General features: G+C 45.0%; 1 protein-coding gene across 2 annotated transcripts in view; it reads left to right on the forward strand.

Annotated features, from left to right (window-relative positions):
- LOC146197737 (putative RNA-binding protein EEED8.10) overlaps positions 1 to 13311 on the forward strand; it is a 135373-nt gene extending 122062 nt beyond the window's left edge. The window contains exon 20 of one of the 2 annotated variants that reach the window (XM_084599648.1): positions 1783 to 2123. In XM_084599648.1, coding sequence (XP_084455774.1) covers positions 1783 to 2087 — 305 coding nt within the window. In that variant the 3' untranslated portion in view covers positions 2088 to 2123. Of the gene's footprint in view, positions 1 to 1782; positions 2124 to 11681 lie in introns of those variants that run through there. The other variant, XM_084599649.1, reaches the window with a different exon arrangement.
- The last annotated feature ends 3350 nt before the right edge of the window (positions 13312 to 16661 follow it).

Below are 16661 nucleotides of genomic sequence, written 5' to 3' on the forward strand. Positions count from 1 at the left end.
ATGTAATCGGCGAGTGTAACCGCATCCGGCAGCTCACCTCCGAAATCCGGGCAGTCATCTGCATTGTCGTCTGGCGACACTTCTGCCACTGTCATTGCAGGGCTCAGGCAAAACGAAGCCACTGTGTCGAAAACAGTTAGCGATGACGTGCGTAGGCGTGTTCTTCCAAACGTAGGCAAGAATGTTAACCGCGCTCAGAAGATCCACGTCGTACTGCTTACCGACTACATTGCACAGTAGCATGCGTTCCAGCACGCGCCTGCGGTATTTAGTCTTCACATACTGAATTATACCTTGGTCCATCGGTTGGAGGGCCGATGTACTGTTGGGCTGCAAAAAAACAACTTCAATGTTGTTCAGTCCAGTGGCACTGTTATGCGCACTACAGTTGTCAAGGACAATTAACACCTTGCGGTTCTTCGGGGACAACTGTCGGTCTAACTTTTGTGTCCAGCCGCGAAAAATTTCCGATGTCATCCAGGCCTTTTTATTAGCCCGGTACTCCACCGGAAGAGCAGGCACGTTCTTAAAGCATCATGGCTTTTGTGCCTTTCCAATGACGACAAGCGGCAAGCGCTCTGTCCCTGTCATGTTTGCGGCTAAAAGAACGGTGACTCGTTCTTTACTCCTTTTTCCTCCGATGCAGGGATCTCTTTTCATTGTCACAGTCTTGTCAGGCAATGCCTTAAAGAAAAGTGCTGTTTCATCAGCATTAAAAATGTCATTTGGATCATATGCTGCGATATGTTCCAGCAGCTGAGCGTTCTTCCAGTTGTTGGCAACATCTTCGTTGACGGCACCTCTTTCGCCGCACACAGTCTTGAAAACGAGACCATGTCTGTCTCTAAAGCGCGCACACCACCCTTCTGATGCTTTGAATCCATCGATATGCATCATCAGTGCAAACCTCTCGACCTGCGCCATGATGAGGGGTCCACTCAATGGGAGGTTTGCATCACGCGAGTTCACCACCCACCGAAGCAAGGCTTCTTCCAACTCCGGATGAGCTGCTGTTCGCAGACGCTTTCTTGACGCTTGGAACTTCTCGCTTTCGAACGCCTGAAGAATCTGTTCTTCATTTTTTACATATGTGCTTAAAGTACTCCTTTTAATGCCATATTTTTTCATTGGATCTTGTCGGGAGAGCCTGTTCTTAAGGGCCCGCAAAATTTCCACTTTGGTAGCCAAGTCCTTGGCCTCGTAGCTCTTCGGCCGTTTCGCCGGTGTTGCCATCGGGGGCGAGTGCGGTGATACCAGCACACAACAGAGAAGCAATGAGCCACACTAAAGCGAGCAGTCTTCAATACAACAGCGTAGTGCACTGACAGCAGCAAAACGACAAAATGGCACCGCCAGTAACGTCGACTCGTGAAAAAACAAGAAAAAGCGCCCATCCAGCCACAAGTCGAGCAAAGTTGATTAATTGATGTCCATGGCGATGCTGCTTTTGGGTATCGCTATTGCGCCGCGTTCGTCTTATTTTCGTTTTCGAGCCTCGGTAGCTGCCCGAAGTTGTCCGAATTATCCGTTGTGCGGTCAAATCCGTCCGAATTAACGAGAGTTTCGTCCCATAGACTCCTATACATAATTCTGGGGACCAGGCGCGAAGGTCGAATTATTCGATTTTCCAAATTAACGGGAGTTGAATTAATGAGCTTTTACTGTATATGCTGCCTTGCCAACAGACAAAAGTGGAACTAAGGTAAAAGAATAACAGCTCCAAGAAACTAGCAACCTATATACCGCACGCATTAATAAAAGCCAATTCATCATTATCCACAGTGATGCAGTTTTGCACACACCCTAGAAGTCCGTCCTGTGGCAAAGAATTGGATGATGCCGCTATAATTCAGAGTGTCACCGACACGGGAATGGAGGATGACGACTCTGACCAAGACGCCCATGTTGCGAGCAGCACGCCTACACCGACGCAAGTCATGGATGCGCTGGATGTTCTGCGTGCGCACGCGGGCGCGCATTCCCATGAGCAGGCCTTGGTAGCCCTGTCTACATACGAGCTCCTTTTAACGCCGACGCTTATTAAAAAGCGTCAGTTGAAGTTGATGGAGTTCTTTGCTGCCACATGAACTGGATCGACTGCACATACTCCATAAAGTTCCAATAAACATTTTTTGCATTCATGAAACAGTCTCGTAATTCCATGAATAACACGACCATTGAGTTAGTAAACCGAATTTCCTTGCAGCATCCGTTTTTTCGTTGTTTTTTTTTGCGTGCGATGTCCTCGTAGAAAAAAGAAGTCCAGTGTTGACAAACTGATAGAGCTAGTGTGACCGTACCGTTAAAACGGTCGAGCGGCGAAAGAAAAATAAAATAAAAACGTGCCCTGGTCGCATACAGTGAATAAAATAAAGTGCAGAGCAAGCAAAGCGACGTAATTAAGCACTGATAGAAACCGTTCACTTAACCATCACATAAGCATTCGCAAAGCGCTTCGTCGCGAGCGCAATCCCACCGTCAGCAAGAACGAGCCAGTAGCCGCGCCGGCGTGAGCGATGCGAACATATTTTTCTTATTTTTTTCCCCATTGATGCGTCCCCGCCTGCAAATGGTTAATGATGATACCAGTGGCAACATCTTATGGCAGCTTTGAGTACTAGGCGCTGCGTTCATTCTTTGCTATGTGCACACGGAGAAATATGATGCCGTCGCGGTGTTTGCTATCACTCATTATGCTCCTGACATAGAAAAAAACACCCAGTGCCCTTGTTAGCGCTACTATTACTAGATTTTCTTGCGCATTTCCTCCATAAGTGTTTTACAAGTTCCCATCAACTAGCAGTGCTCCACGAACCAGTTATACTTTATTTTGACAGCTGAAACATGGGAACTTCGACGTAACAAAATTTGCGATGTAACGAAATTTTCGGCTGCAAGTAGGACTTCGTTATATCGAGGTTCAACTGTAAAATGTTTTCTTGTAATTTTACATGAAGTGCTCAAAGAGACAAAATTAGCAATGAGCAGCATTTTGGGCGGTGTATACGCCAGGCAAATTTCATTGCGCAGAAAGGCCGCGGTCCTGGCAAGACCTGAACGTCTTTAATTAAACATGTTCTCTGGAATCTGCTAAATCCTCACTTTCGTTTGTATTCAGGCTATTAAAGAAGGGAGAATCTATCTGCAAAGGTGCAATATCACAACTCAAATACCACACGCTTTGCGGCGTAAAACTTCCAGCTCGTCAGCTCACAAATGACTGCTCATCAACACAAAAAAATTGTGAGAGTCAAGAGAATATTCTGGCTGCTCGGCATGAGGCGGCTGAGCAGCTAATTTGAGGTAGTGCCGAACACCACGCAGCCTTGACTCACATAGAAGACAACTTTTACCCAGAGAGCCGTTACTTGCGCGATGCAATGAAAAAAATGCAATGAAACCTCGTTATAACGAACTGTTAAAAAATCGGAAAATAGTTTGCTCTAACCATAATTCGTAATATAACATTTCTTAGAAAATACGCTCAAGAGCAGCGAAATTCAACCAGAGAAGGCACAGCAACTCGGAGGGTGCCTACTTGGGTCACGTCCATTTATTTACGTGCAAAGAACTGCGTTATCGTGGCCTGCTTTTTTGTGTTCATCATGTTCCGTATCACGCCCTGTTCCACAGTTTGCAAACACTCTACAAGGGCAAACCCACTGCTCTCAATAGCACTGCAATGGCGGCGCAGTAAATCCAATGCAGCAAGCGCTTCATGTGAAGTCGGAATGTTCTCATCGTCTGCAGGGTCAGCCTGAGCTTCATCTGCGAGATGTTCAGAAACTTGCTCAGCAATTTCGGCGTCCGTCAGTACAGCCGTGGTCGCCGCGATGTCGCCGCCTACAAAGTCCTCTACAGTCATTGTTGTGGGCATGTCACCAACAAAACACGAAAAATCGTTCCAGGCTCATCGAGCTGGCGGAGCTCTGCTTCTGCTTCGTCGGGATCGTCCCCATCGTCACTTGATGCACGGGCCTCTGCTGGAACAAAACCTGCGTGCTGAAAGCAGTTGGCAATCGTTTTGCCTTTTACGCTTTCCCATGCCGCTTCAATGCTCCCAGCAAGTCGATCTTCAAGTCCTGCTTCATAAGAAGCTTCACGAGAAGAGTGTAAATCAGTCTCCTCTTGTAAACTGCCTTGAAGGCCCTGATTTTATCTTGGGCTTGGTCTTTAATGTCAGTGCTATTCTTTTTTTCACATTCACTGCCATCACAGCACTACGCACACCCGCGCACCTCACTCGACACGACGACCAACGTAGCCTCCGCCGGAACACTATGACGGCCACGCCGCGACGCCGCTGCTAACACTAAAACCAAAAAACTCGAAAGACGCAAGAACCAAAAAGGCAAAAGCAACATTCAATCGCGCCGCTGCCGCCGCTGCTGAAGCGGCGCTGTCAGCGATTGTGAAATGCGAACGATTTCTCATGGCCTCCGAGATCACCTCCGCGCGCACAAACAGGTGCGCAGGGGTGATTTCGGAGGCCATGGATTTCTTTGGCTGTCAACTCCCAATGCCATTGTGGCATCTGTGGCGCTGTCAGCGCCTGCGAGGTAGTCCTGAACATTTGCTGCGCAGCACAACACACATGTAGTGCGACGAAGTCTGCCTCCTGTTATTAAAGTGAGGTAGTGCTTGGCGTCGCGAAGTTCGTAATATTCATTTTATGCCGAACCGCGTTCGCTATGGGAAAGTAAAAATACATGTTTGACAAAAATATTTCAGAAGAGTTCGATATATTCAGTAATTCGTTACATGTGTGTTCGTCATATCGAGGTTTGACTGTAAAATAAAACACGACTTGCAGCAGCCACCGCTATGTCGCATGCTACACAGAGCCAGGTGTAGTCATCAACTCTGCTCAACTCACGATTTGTGTGATAGCAAGAACGAGGGTAACTTCCACGCAGAGCAGGCGCTATTCGGCTCTTTCAGCGGAGCCACAGTGCTCTAGGCGGAGCCGCCGCGCTCTAGCAGAAGACGTGGTTCAGGCCCCACCTACAGCTGCCATTGCGCCTGAGCGCCATAGTTCCACAGGCACACGCGAGAGGCGCTCTGCAGAGCGCTCTGCGGAGCACTGTGGAGCACTCGGTAGAGGAAGCGCAAGGCAAGGACTTTTTGTTCCGGTGTTGCGTGCTGAGTGCGCACCTAGATAGATTTGAACTAGAAAAGGGCAGTTTAGTGTCTCATGTGGAGCTTTAGAAAATGAAGTAGGTTTATTAAGGACAGAAAATCAGAAACTACTGGGACAGCTTCCTCAAATGGAAAAAAGAAATGGTCGACTTTGCCCTTGGAAACAACGAGGATGGACATTCCAGTGTGGGCCACATGGCTGGGACCAGCACTGGCATGGAAGGCATAAGCAAAGTAGGTCAGGCGGATCCGAACCGACAGAGTTATTTAGAAGCAGCTACTAAGAAGTCGGGAAAAAAGGAAAAAGTAAGGAAATTCCCATAATGAAAGGTGTTAGGCAAGGAGACACAATCTCCCCAGTACTATTCACAGCTTGCTTAGAGGAAGTATTCAGAGACTTGGAATGGGAGCAGTTAGGGATAAGGGTAGATGGAGAATACCTCAGTAATCTGCGATTTGCTGATGACATTGCCTTGCTAAGCAACTCGGGAGATGAACTACAAATAATGATTGATTACCTAGACAGGAAAAGTAGAAAGGTAGGCTTGAAAATCAATATGCAGAAGACTAAGATAATGTTCAACAGCCTCGGGAAGGAACAGCAGTTTACATTAGGTAGCGAAATACTGGAAGTAGTAGGCACGGAAGGAATGAGAGGGGACAGTTCAGCGACGGCTGGCCTGGGCAGTGCCGCTCCCAATCCCCAAAGGCGCGTGCATCCACAGTTATCGTTTTCCGCTCGCCAGCACATGACGTTTGCAAGCCTATTCTTTTGCCGAGCTATCTCTCTCCTTCAGCACGCGCTACGCATGCGCCAAGCCAGCTTAGCCCGTTTTCAGACAGGCGTCGGACGCTTTCTCCAGCGTGTGTTGGGAACCCTCTGTGCGCGGCGGCTGACGTGGCTATGGTGCCTGCAGACGTTAAGAAGCGGCAGATCTCTCTCTCCCTCTATTTTTTTTCTTTTTGCGAGAGTCATTCATTCTTATCGCTGTGCTGTACGCGCGGCGTAGCATAAGATATGGCGGCTGTGAACATTAAAAAGCGGCAGGTTTTTTTTTTTTTGTTTTGTGGCGGGAGTCGTTTATCTTTGCATGTATGAATCAATGAAAGCACGCGGTCAGCTGCTGCGATCATGACGCCCGCCCCAAGCGCGGCGTGATAAATCGAACCAGGCTTGTGCAATCAAGCCATCACGGGCACTCTGCCAAGTTCGCTCCCCGTTACTGCTGGAGCTATCAAAAGATAAACGCGCTCTGACGTTATTGCTGTGTAGCATCTTGGCACGCTGCCAAGAAATGAGTTGTGGATGAGACGACCGAAACGGAGTGACGCGCGCTATGACATGCAAGCGAAATGCTCGCGATTTCTGCCGCGGCGACACAGAAACCTTGTTTTGAGCTGCCGCAGTGGCTCGAGCAGCGAGAGGGACAGAAGAGTAGCTAACAACGCAGTTACAGCCACCCCAATCACCCGATTCTGTTGTGTTTCTCTCCTTCCGTTCTCTCGCAAAGGTTTTTCACTCTCCTACCCTGTCGTCTAGCCTCCGCAAGACAAATTCCCCTTCCTTCTCTGCGCTTGGCGGGAGTTGGGGTGGGGCACTCCGCCTGCACGGAAAAAAAAAAAAAAATGCCGAGGGAGCGCGCGTTTCTGGATTCAGTCGGGCCGTGGTGAGGGAAAAGCGTGCAGCGAGCGGTAGACACCCATCCTTCAACCTCAGACAGCGAGACGGACCAATGGACGTCGTTTTCTGGAAATACGTCATTGCTGCGGCTCGACGGGCCAGCGCAGGGAACGGGGAAGCTGGCTTCCCGAAGGAGAGCATGAGAGAGCTTTGATTTGTATTTTCATTCCTTTGCGGCGCACGTGTCACTGTAGCATTTTGCACAGACTATCTCCGGTACCTGATCGAAACACTGGGCTCCTTCGCCTAAAAGGTTCTTCCCTGGACAGTGGCACTTTAATGCTTTTTCTTTTTCCAAGTTCTCGGATTCAAAAGTGGAGGGTGGGTTCATTATGTGAGTGGGTTGATTACTTTACAAATACGGTATCGTTTTTTCGCATCGTAAGTGCCGTCACAAGCCATTTCTGTATGTCGAATTATCGATATATCAAACTATTTCGCGATCCCCTTTGAGTTCGATATATCCGGGTTCGACTGTATCTAGAATGGAAAATAGACCTTTGATTATTTGGCCTTCCTGGACATAAACGACACGTATGACAATGTAAACAGGGAACTACTGTGGAACATATTAAAAGAAGAAGGTATAGGTTTTGAGATAACTTAGTTCCTACAGGAAATATACCATGATAACAAAGTAGAATTTACATGGGAAGGGATAAGAAGTACGGAAGCTGTCAAGGTATGCAAAGGATTAAGACAAGGTTGTTCTCTATCACAGCTGCTGTTCATGCTTTATATGATAAATATGGACCGGAGGATACAAGAAAGTAACCTAGGTTTTAACCTTTCATATAGATTAGGCGGAATGGCGGTAGAGCAGCGCCTCCCCGGTTTAATGTATGCAGACGATATTGTGCTGCTAGCAGAAAGTCTAGAAGAATTGCAAACTCTGGTTAAGTATTGCAGAGACGAAGGGGCTGCTCTAGGCTTCAGTTCTAGCGCAGTTAAGTTTGGTCTGATGTTTTTCAACAGCTCAACTGATCAGGGTCTTAAAATGCAAGGCCATGAAATACCTAGAGTGGCAGAATATAAATATCTCGGGACATGGGTAAACGAAGGATTGGCATACATTGAAAAACATGAGCAATCACTTAGGGCAAAATGGCAAAGAAATGAGGGGATAATAAAGCATAGGGCATTGTGGGGATAAAACAGGTATCAGGTGTTGAGGGGTATTTGGAAAGGAATTATGGTGCCTGGGCTTACTTTCGAAAGTGCAGTTTTGTGCCTAATAGCAGAAATACAGTCAACATTAGAAATAAATTAGAGAGGCGTCAGACGATTAGCACTAGGTGCCCACGGCAAAACCACAAATGAGGCAGTACAGAGAGATATCGGCTGAGCATCTTTCGAAGTACGGGAAGCTCAGAATAAAATATCTGAGGAACGCTTGAGGAAATTGGACAGTAACAGGTGGGCAGCTAAAGTATTGAAATGCCTATGCCTAAAACGCATTGACTCACAATGGAGAAAAAGAACTAGGAAACTAACTAGTAAGTATGCTAGTCACAAGGACGGAGAAATAAAGAGCGTTGAGCAACAGGTGAAAAACACAGAAGGTAAAATTTACTAACCGTAATATATTCGAACGTAATGGTATCCAACCGGAAGTCGATGTAGGCGCAGTCACTCTTCCTGAAGCTCTGGGGTTTAGAAATACCAGTGGCTGGGTGAATAAACCGGCGGTGGAAACTAGCAAAAAACGACTGGAAGATTGGTGGCTTAAAAGCAGAGAAGTGACATAATGTTAGTAATGTAGAAAGAAAAATTCAGTAAATAGAATGATGGTATAGTTAACCAATCTAAAACAGTAAAGATATAGAGGGAAAAAATGAGCATGATAGCAACTGCTACCACCCCGTTTCAAAGGGGATGCTCCTATATTCCATCCATCCCATCCAGCCACTCTGAGCAGTGTTAGTGGCGTTAAAGATGGAAGTGGTCACGCCTGTACATGATGCAACCGTCACTATGCAAATTAGGGCTTTGTTGCTCGGCATCCACGGGCACAGAATTCTGCCACATTGAATCGACATGAAGCCAGGGAACACTGAGCAGCCTTCATTGCAGTCATATATAGACACTGATACCTGCAAAGCCATGAAAGAGCTTGCGTGAAGAAACTAAAAAAAAAAAAGTCTGTCACTAGTGCACAGCATTATGTTGGCTTTCATGCACTGAGAGCGGCTTGCCCACTTTTCGGCTCTTTTCCAGATGCCGTGTATGCGAGGGGCTTGTATAAATTAATGCCAACACGGTCAAAAGGGCGGGGCGGACAAAGGAGTGGCTGCAAATCTCCGCTCGGCTCGAGCACAAACTCATCTTCTTCTTTCATCATCATCATCATCATCAGCCTGATTTTACCCACTGCAGGGCGAAGGCCTCTCCCATATTTCTCCACTTAACCCGGTTCTGTGCTAGCTGCATCCACTTGACCCCTGCGAACTTCTTAATCTCATCCGCCCACCTAACTTTCTGCCGCCCCCTGCTACGCTTTCCTTCCTTTGGAATCCAGTTTGTTACCCTCAGCGACCATCGGTTATCCTCTCTTCGCACTACATGTCCTGCCCATGTCCCTTTCTTCTTCTTAATTTCTACTAGAATGTCGGTAACTTGAGTTATTTCTCTGTTATCCCTACCATTTTTCGTTCCATAGCCCTCTGGGTTGTCCTCAACTTAAGTAGAACTCTCTTGGTTAGCATCCACGTTTCAGCCCCATAGGTGAATACAGGCAAGATGCAACTGTTGTATACTTTCCTCTTGAGCGATACCGGTAAGCTGCTAGTCATAATCTGCGAGTGCTTGCCAAATGCGCTCCATCCCAATCTTCTTTACAGAGGTTTTAATGTAATTTTTCTCTAAGTTTGGAACACAAAGCGCAAGATGAAGTGAGTGGATTTTAACATTGTTTTAACACATTGTGGTTGTAAAATGATAGGTGTAATGTTAAGAGATAGGAAGTGTAAAGAGTGGGTCAAGGAAATCATCCAAGTTAATGACATTCTAGGGAAGCAGGCTACCCACAACAACTGTTAGCACGCACCTCCGGAGAACTGGTTAAAAAAGGGAAACTAACACAGACGCTCCATATCCGGCAAAACAGGAATAAGAAGAAATTTGCAGTCATCCCGTAAATTCGCCTCTCGCATGGTCTGAAGAATGCGGCAAAGCGATATCAGATAGATGTGTTTCTATATGCTTCGATGAGATTAGCACGCATATGCCCATTCATGCATCGTAAGCTCCAAGCTCCAAACAGTGGTGGTTGTAACAGCTGCACTACACGCCATGAAGAAGCCCATATTGAATGCACCGAAGGTATCGTGTATCAGTTTGACCTCTACTGCGGTGCCAACTACATAGGACAAACAGGACGATGTCTCAACACATTCCTTCAAGAGCACAGAAACAACGTCCGTAACAGAGAAGAATTCACGCGTTGCAGCCCACTGTCTCGCATGCAAGGGGTGCTCACCTTTGTTTGGATCAACAAAAATATTGTATCGCCACATCAATAAGACAACACGAGAGGTAGTTGAATCATTTTACATCACAAAACATCAAGACACGTTTATCAGCAAAGCCAACATTTTTCTAACAGACATTGAGGCTCCATATCGAGACAGATGATGACAAACTGGTGACCTACTTTTCACACACTTTTCATATTCGTTTTTTTTTTTTTTTGCTCCTTTAAACCTTAAACCCCGCCTTCCATATTCGGTGATTCCTTTTGCCCATGCGTGTAAGTAGTCTACCATGGTGAATAAAGTTTTAGTTGAGAGTCAGCGCTCGTCCTGTGTCGTCCTTCCTTAGTTCCCACCTTTTTCGCGCTGTTTGATATGGAAGAAGAAATGGGCATGGGCGGAACGTGTAGTGCAAATAGAGGATAACCGATGGTCTCTAAGAGTAACCAATTGGATTCCAAGGGAAGGAAGGCATAGCAGGGGGTGGCAGAAAATTAGGTGGATGAGGTTGAGAAGTTCGTAGGGGCTAAGTGGAGGCTGCTAGCACAGGATCGGCTTAATTGGAGGAAATAGGGAGAGGCCTTTGCCCCACGGTGGGTATAGTCTGGCTGATGATGATGATGATAATCATCATAATTGCCCAGATAAACTCATAGTTTTGGTTAGGGCTTGGGGAAGACATTTTTTGAAAATGCTTATAATGTAATCGCAATTTTAATGCAAAGGTTAACTTTGCGGTCATGAAACTGAAAAAAAATAAATATGCAAATGTAACTCTGTGAATGAGGCCACGGTGTGTTGGAAATTGTGTACAAGTATAGAACAAAAGTACCTTTAAAAATGGCTTTGCTGCGGCTTGTTTTCATAATGGGAGGGTTTCAAGCATTTTTTTTTTCATAGAAGCCACTAATAAGTTTATCAGATGTTACAATGTGAACTTAAACACAAAGCCCTGCTGCAACATTACTGCACAGTACACTTACTTAGGCCTCATCTTGAAGACAAAACTCATGGCTCACGAATTTCGGTGGCCGCTCTCGGTAGAGTTTAAGTGAGTCCTCATCTTACGCGCTGACCGCAAAGTGTGCTAGGTACTGAGATAAAAATGCATGGAAAGCACGTTTTTGCGCTGAATAACAGTGCCAAGCTTTCTGTTTCTGATGGAATAAAAAGAAGAAACAGATACATTCGAGTGATTATAGTGCATTTGGTATTTAAATTAGGGTTTTTCACACAGGAAGCAGGTCTAAGCATTTAAAACTCATGTTGAGAAGTGGTGTTGCCACAGTGGAATCTTTTGATTCTTACTTTGCTTTGCTCAGCCCATGTTTCTTCAGAAAAATTGCTAGAACAAAGAATCTGATGAACGTCAACGATCTGCCTGTTAACAGGGGATGCTGAAGTGGAAGCGGAAGCGAGAGCGCAGGACTATCTGGAGAACGATGATCCTCTCATGGAGGAAGATTACATCATGTCCTGAAGTTGTGTGCTGCTGCAGAGACCTGCACAGAGAAGGCGTATAGTCTTGTAGCTATCCGGATATGCTGCATCTCTCCCTGTTTCCATTTTGCACCTATTCCTCTGCAAGGATCCTTATTTTTTAATATTTTTTTTGCCCCTACATTCATCTTGATGCAGTGTACATAGCTTTCGTGGAAGGCACTTACACCTTTTTGTTTTCCTCCTTGGGTGTGATGCTGATGAGTCTCTTTAGTGTTTGTTGTACAAGTTGCCCGCCTGTCCTTGTGCTCGTTGTGAACCGTTGGATTTCTCCACCCTCTCCCTTATTTTCCAATGAAATAAGTTTGTGATATAGGTAAGGCATTTGAGGGAGTAGTTGACATGGGAGAAAGGAGGGCGTTACAATGGTGTGCGGGGCTGTGTTAAAAGCTGTGTGAAGGCCTTGTTGCTGCAAGTTTTGACTTGATTATAGCACATTCACTGTAGGCAGAACAGCTTTGTATTGTTTGTGACAGAAAGGTTCCTTGTTGGCTTCTATGTGTTTTCATGTAATTTATGTAGTGTGAAGTTTTATAACAAGTTTTTTAAGCTACTGAATTTTTTATTCTTTGCTTGGAAAGAAAATTTCTGGTTCTGTATATTTTCTTGAAATGAGAAACATAATATGCTGTTGTACTTCACCAGTGGAATCTGTACCAACCTCATATGCGTGCATTTAAATTCAAATGAGTTTTTCTAATCATACACTGGCACTGCAAGGTAGCAGCAGTACTTTTTGACAGTGTGTCTTTTTCTGAAGGCATTTTTTTTTTTTGTTACCAGTATTTGGATTTAAGGCAAAGGCACTGACGAAAATCCTATTCTCCACTTTTTTTTTTAGTAATGGCCCACTTTCACCTACCTTGGACTCAGTTGAGCCCTTTCCTGTTGCAAAGTGCTGTGGTAGCAAGTTGGTCGCTATCACATTGTTTTCTGCTATACAGAAAGGCCTTTGGTGCTTGCTAGGCTTGTTGTACGCATAATGGTTGTTTTCATTGAACTGCTTTTCTTCCTGTTTTAAAGCACCACCAGAAGTTCCACATCTCACATTTTTCCAAATGACCAGTAGTTTTAGACAATATATTTATTGTCCAAAATCGAACACATAAACCGCTCTGTTGATAGCCCACATTCTTTGGTGATTTAAGGCACATGAGTGTTGCACAGAGACACTCCGGTTCCTGGAAGCAGGAAAATTTCTGCAGCACAAGCACGGATGCAGAAGGCCTGGCCTAGAGAAACATAAGAATTTGCAAACCGCATTGCAGCTTATTTCTTCTGTTAGTGCTGGGCAGTATTACAAATGCTTTGAGTATTTGTGCAGCATTGTGGTCTTGCATTTCTGGGCTGCCCATATTTTCTTGGGTCTGGTGACTTGTTACCTTCGAGGTAACTGCTGTTGAAAGAAAAATTGTTGAATGCTGTACACACAATGCTCTATTTTTCTCTCCACGTTGTTTGCAGCAGCTACGAATAGAAAAGTATAAAGAGGTGGGTAGCTTTGCCCATTCTTTGTTGATGTACCTGTGTCCTGTGTTCTTTCTGTGTGTAATCCTACCATACCTTCGCTTTTATTCAGAGTATTGCATTTACCTCTGTGTTGTGATATAGTCTTTTACAAAAAGCGAATGAAAAAGGTTTGGTAATGCTGCAGTTTGGGCTAGTTTATTTATTTATTTATTCAGAGATACCCCGCTTTGCTCAAGGGCGCACAATCAGGGGGGTTACAACTTGGAAAAGAACAGATCTTCATTAGTACAGCACACATGGTCACGAGACAAATCATTCCACCCTGATATGGTTCTGACAAAAAATGAGGTAGCATAAAGGTTCGTTCTAGCCCGGTATTCGCGAATTTTCAGGTCATGATCAGTTCTTCTATATACGTAATGCGGTTGTTTATAATATCTTTATTAATGCCAGTCTTGTTATGATAAATTCTAAAAAACATTTTAAAGTGCAATTTCCTTTGGCGAGTTGACAGCGCTTCCCATTCGAGTTCTCTTTTCATTTTAGTGCAGCTCTCGCCTCAATTGTACCGCCCAAGAACGAACCTTGCTGCTCGGTTCTGTATTCTCTCTATATTGTCTATCAAGGTTTTCTGATGAGGGTCCCACACACAACAAGCATATTCGAGGACCGGTCTAACGTAAGACAGATAAGCGGTGTTTTTCAGGGTACGAGGTGAAGATTTCAGGTTCCGTTGAATGAAGCTTTGAGTTTTGGCGGCCTTTGAAACTACTTCACTCACATGGGCATTCCAGTTCACCAGCCATTGGCTAATGAACAATAGTGCAATGAAAGCCAGTGGCCAGAAAGACGGATGGTCAAAGACAAGCACTTGTTTTTGCCTACTTCTTTTTTATGCCTGCTTTTTTCTCGTTAACTATTATCCATATTAAAGGGACACTAAAGAGAAAATTGAAGTGGACTTGCATCGATAGAATGCCAGTTCCTGGTTACAAAAAAAAAAAACAAAAAAACTTACTGATAACAGAGCTGTTATAAGGTAGTAAAGAGGAAGAACAGCAATACAGGCATCGCCGCCACAGCCGAAACGGCCAAGGCTCGCAACTACAAATCACGTGACGCGCAAGGGATCTCGAAGGCTGACAAATGCGAATTACGTTGACCGTTTGAATGTGGCAGTTTGTTTTGTCTCGAATATGATAACATGCTTTTATCACACGTAAACGACGGCGAAAAGACGAAAAGACAACGTAAATGTTGCAAGGCAAATATAAAAATATACTCATTTCGTCCGCTTGTCGGTAGATGCCGCTGGTGTCTTAGCTAGCAGGCGCTACAGGCGTCCACTTCAGTTTCAGTAGAGTCCCTAGAAATATTGTTTCGGTTATGTTCCCGCTCAGGCACTTCGTGCGTACTCGGATAGTTTGCTTTGGGCCTGCAGTGCCTGAAATACCAGCTCAAAGCAGCAGATGCGCCTACCCTAAGTATAGTGCTCTAGAATATTGGGCAGTGTGACGACCGGCGCCGGAGAGCGGGCCGCTTTTGCGATGACAGGAACCGACTCCCGCGAGAGGGCGCGACGTGCAACAGGGGTGCCACGTTCGCCGCTCGCGCGTAGCAGCCGCGGGGATAGCGGGGGTACAGAGGAGGGGCGCGGTTCTCTTTGGAGCTATTTTGACACGCTACGCAAATGGTGCGATATTTAATAAAGGGGCTACTTATTACAAGTGCTTAAACTCATCCCTGCCATTCCATTACGTTAATCTGGAGACGCCGTGCTCGCTTGGGCAGTCCTACGGAGCAGCGCGATGTTTTAATCGCTATTTCAAACTCTTTCAACATTTCTTCCTGCGGACAGCTATAAATCGTCCAGATGAGCTTGTACTTATTGTTTTCAACGAAGCGGGGTGTTTTGCATTCGTTCTTCCAGTAAGGTAATAAAGGCCACTGCCGAGGAGCGCTATTAACACGCGGAGAAAAACAGTATATGCATGCGAATCAAAGCTTGTGCTTAAGGTCTCTTAGGAACAGCTTATTTTTACGAACCTTATTTACGAACACCTGCTTACATTTTGCAGCTTGTGCTTATTAATACATAACAACGTTTATCTTAAATCGTCAGTAATCTGTAATATATCTCTAATAGGTGTTCCTTATGTGCCCTAATCACCGCTTATAGAAATTACAAATACAGTGTGCGAGCAAAACACATTTATTTATTACCGTTATAATATAAAGCACTGCGGTATTTAGCGGCAAAAAGAAAGAAAGGAACATATACGCGACTCAAGCATTCTCTGTTTATAATTAACAAATACATATACCGCGGACAATTGTTTACGTGCCGCTGACCAAAGGGTGAACCAGCTGTTTAGATTTAAAAAAATGTCAAGTACAGCTGGGGCAATACTTCAGATAAAATATGAAAAATTAAACCTGTCACATATGTATACGAGGGAATACGTTCATAGTGGCACTTGAGAGCGGACGCTTTGCTGGCATCGAATGGTACAGAGCAAAAAAAAAAAAAAAAAAAAAAAAAAAAAAAAAAAAAGCACTTATAATTGCGCGTCGTATTGGCAGATATGATGCAGTCCTTGGCGCGCACCGAGAGAAAACGAAAAATGCGAAAACGGTGACGGGCACCAAATGCACATGCAATCAATACAAGGCCGAATTCAGATGCGGACACTAATGCGTGTTTATTCTTCGAGTGTGCGGTATGGAAATGTGAATAGTCGACTGGATATACTCGCCAACTACTGCTTGCCGGTCTATATTCGGGCTACTTGCCGCAGGTACTCTTTGCAGAACTAATCAGGCTATATTTGTTAACAAGGTTGATATTACACGTGGAATACTTCCAAGGGAATTCAATTATTTTCCCTTTGAGAACTCTTGTCGTGGTTCGCTTACTTCGCAAAGAGCGAAGCCGCAAAAACACATGAAATTTCATTACTTCAAGTGTGAGCTTTCTGGTGCTCTAAGTAGGTAAAATTTTTGAACCTCCACATTTTAGATGAAGGTTGCAAAATCTGAAGTGCAAAGGCGTCCAAAAGGATCGTACACCAGAGCCAAATTTTTGGGTAAATTGTGACTATAGCTTGGAGCCTATGGCGCAGTTTTTGTTCGTGGCGAAGAACCGTGCCGGCCTCACAACCTCTCTTTCGCTGAAGGATAATGTAGCGGAAGCGAATTAGGAGTACACTATAGCCTCTGCGTCCTCTATTTTCCATCGTTCTTTCTTTTTCAAAGCTATTCTTTTTTTTTTTTTTCATTTTATATGTGCACCAAAACAGGACTAGAGCGGTCTTCTGGGTTCAATGACTTACGTATTGCCGGTTTCTTGAGCACGCAGAATAAAAACTACCTAGAATGAAAACATTTTCTGGAACAATTAA

Source organism: Amblyomma maculatum, chromosome 3 (assembly GCF_055883805.1).
Source record: "Amblyomma maculatum isolate TAMU_Amacu chromosome 3, ASM5588380v1, whole genome shotgun sequence".
NCBI classification, from domain to species: domain Eukaryota; kingdom Metazoa; phylum Arthropoda; class Arachnida; order Ixodida; family Ixodidae; genus Amblyomma; species Amblyomma maculatum.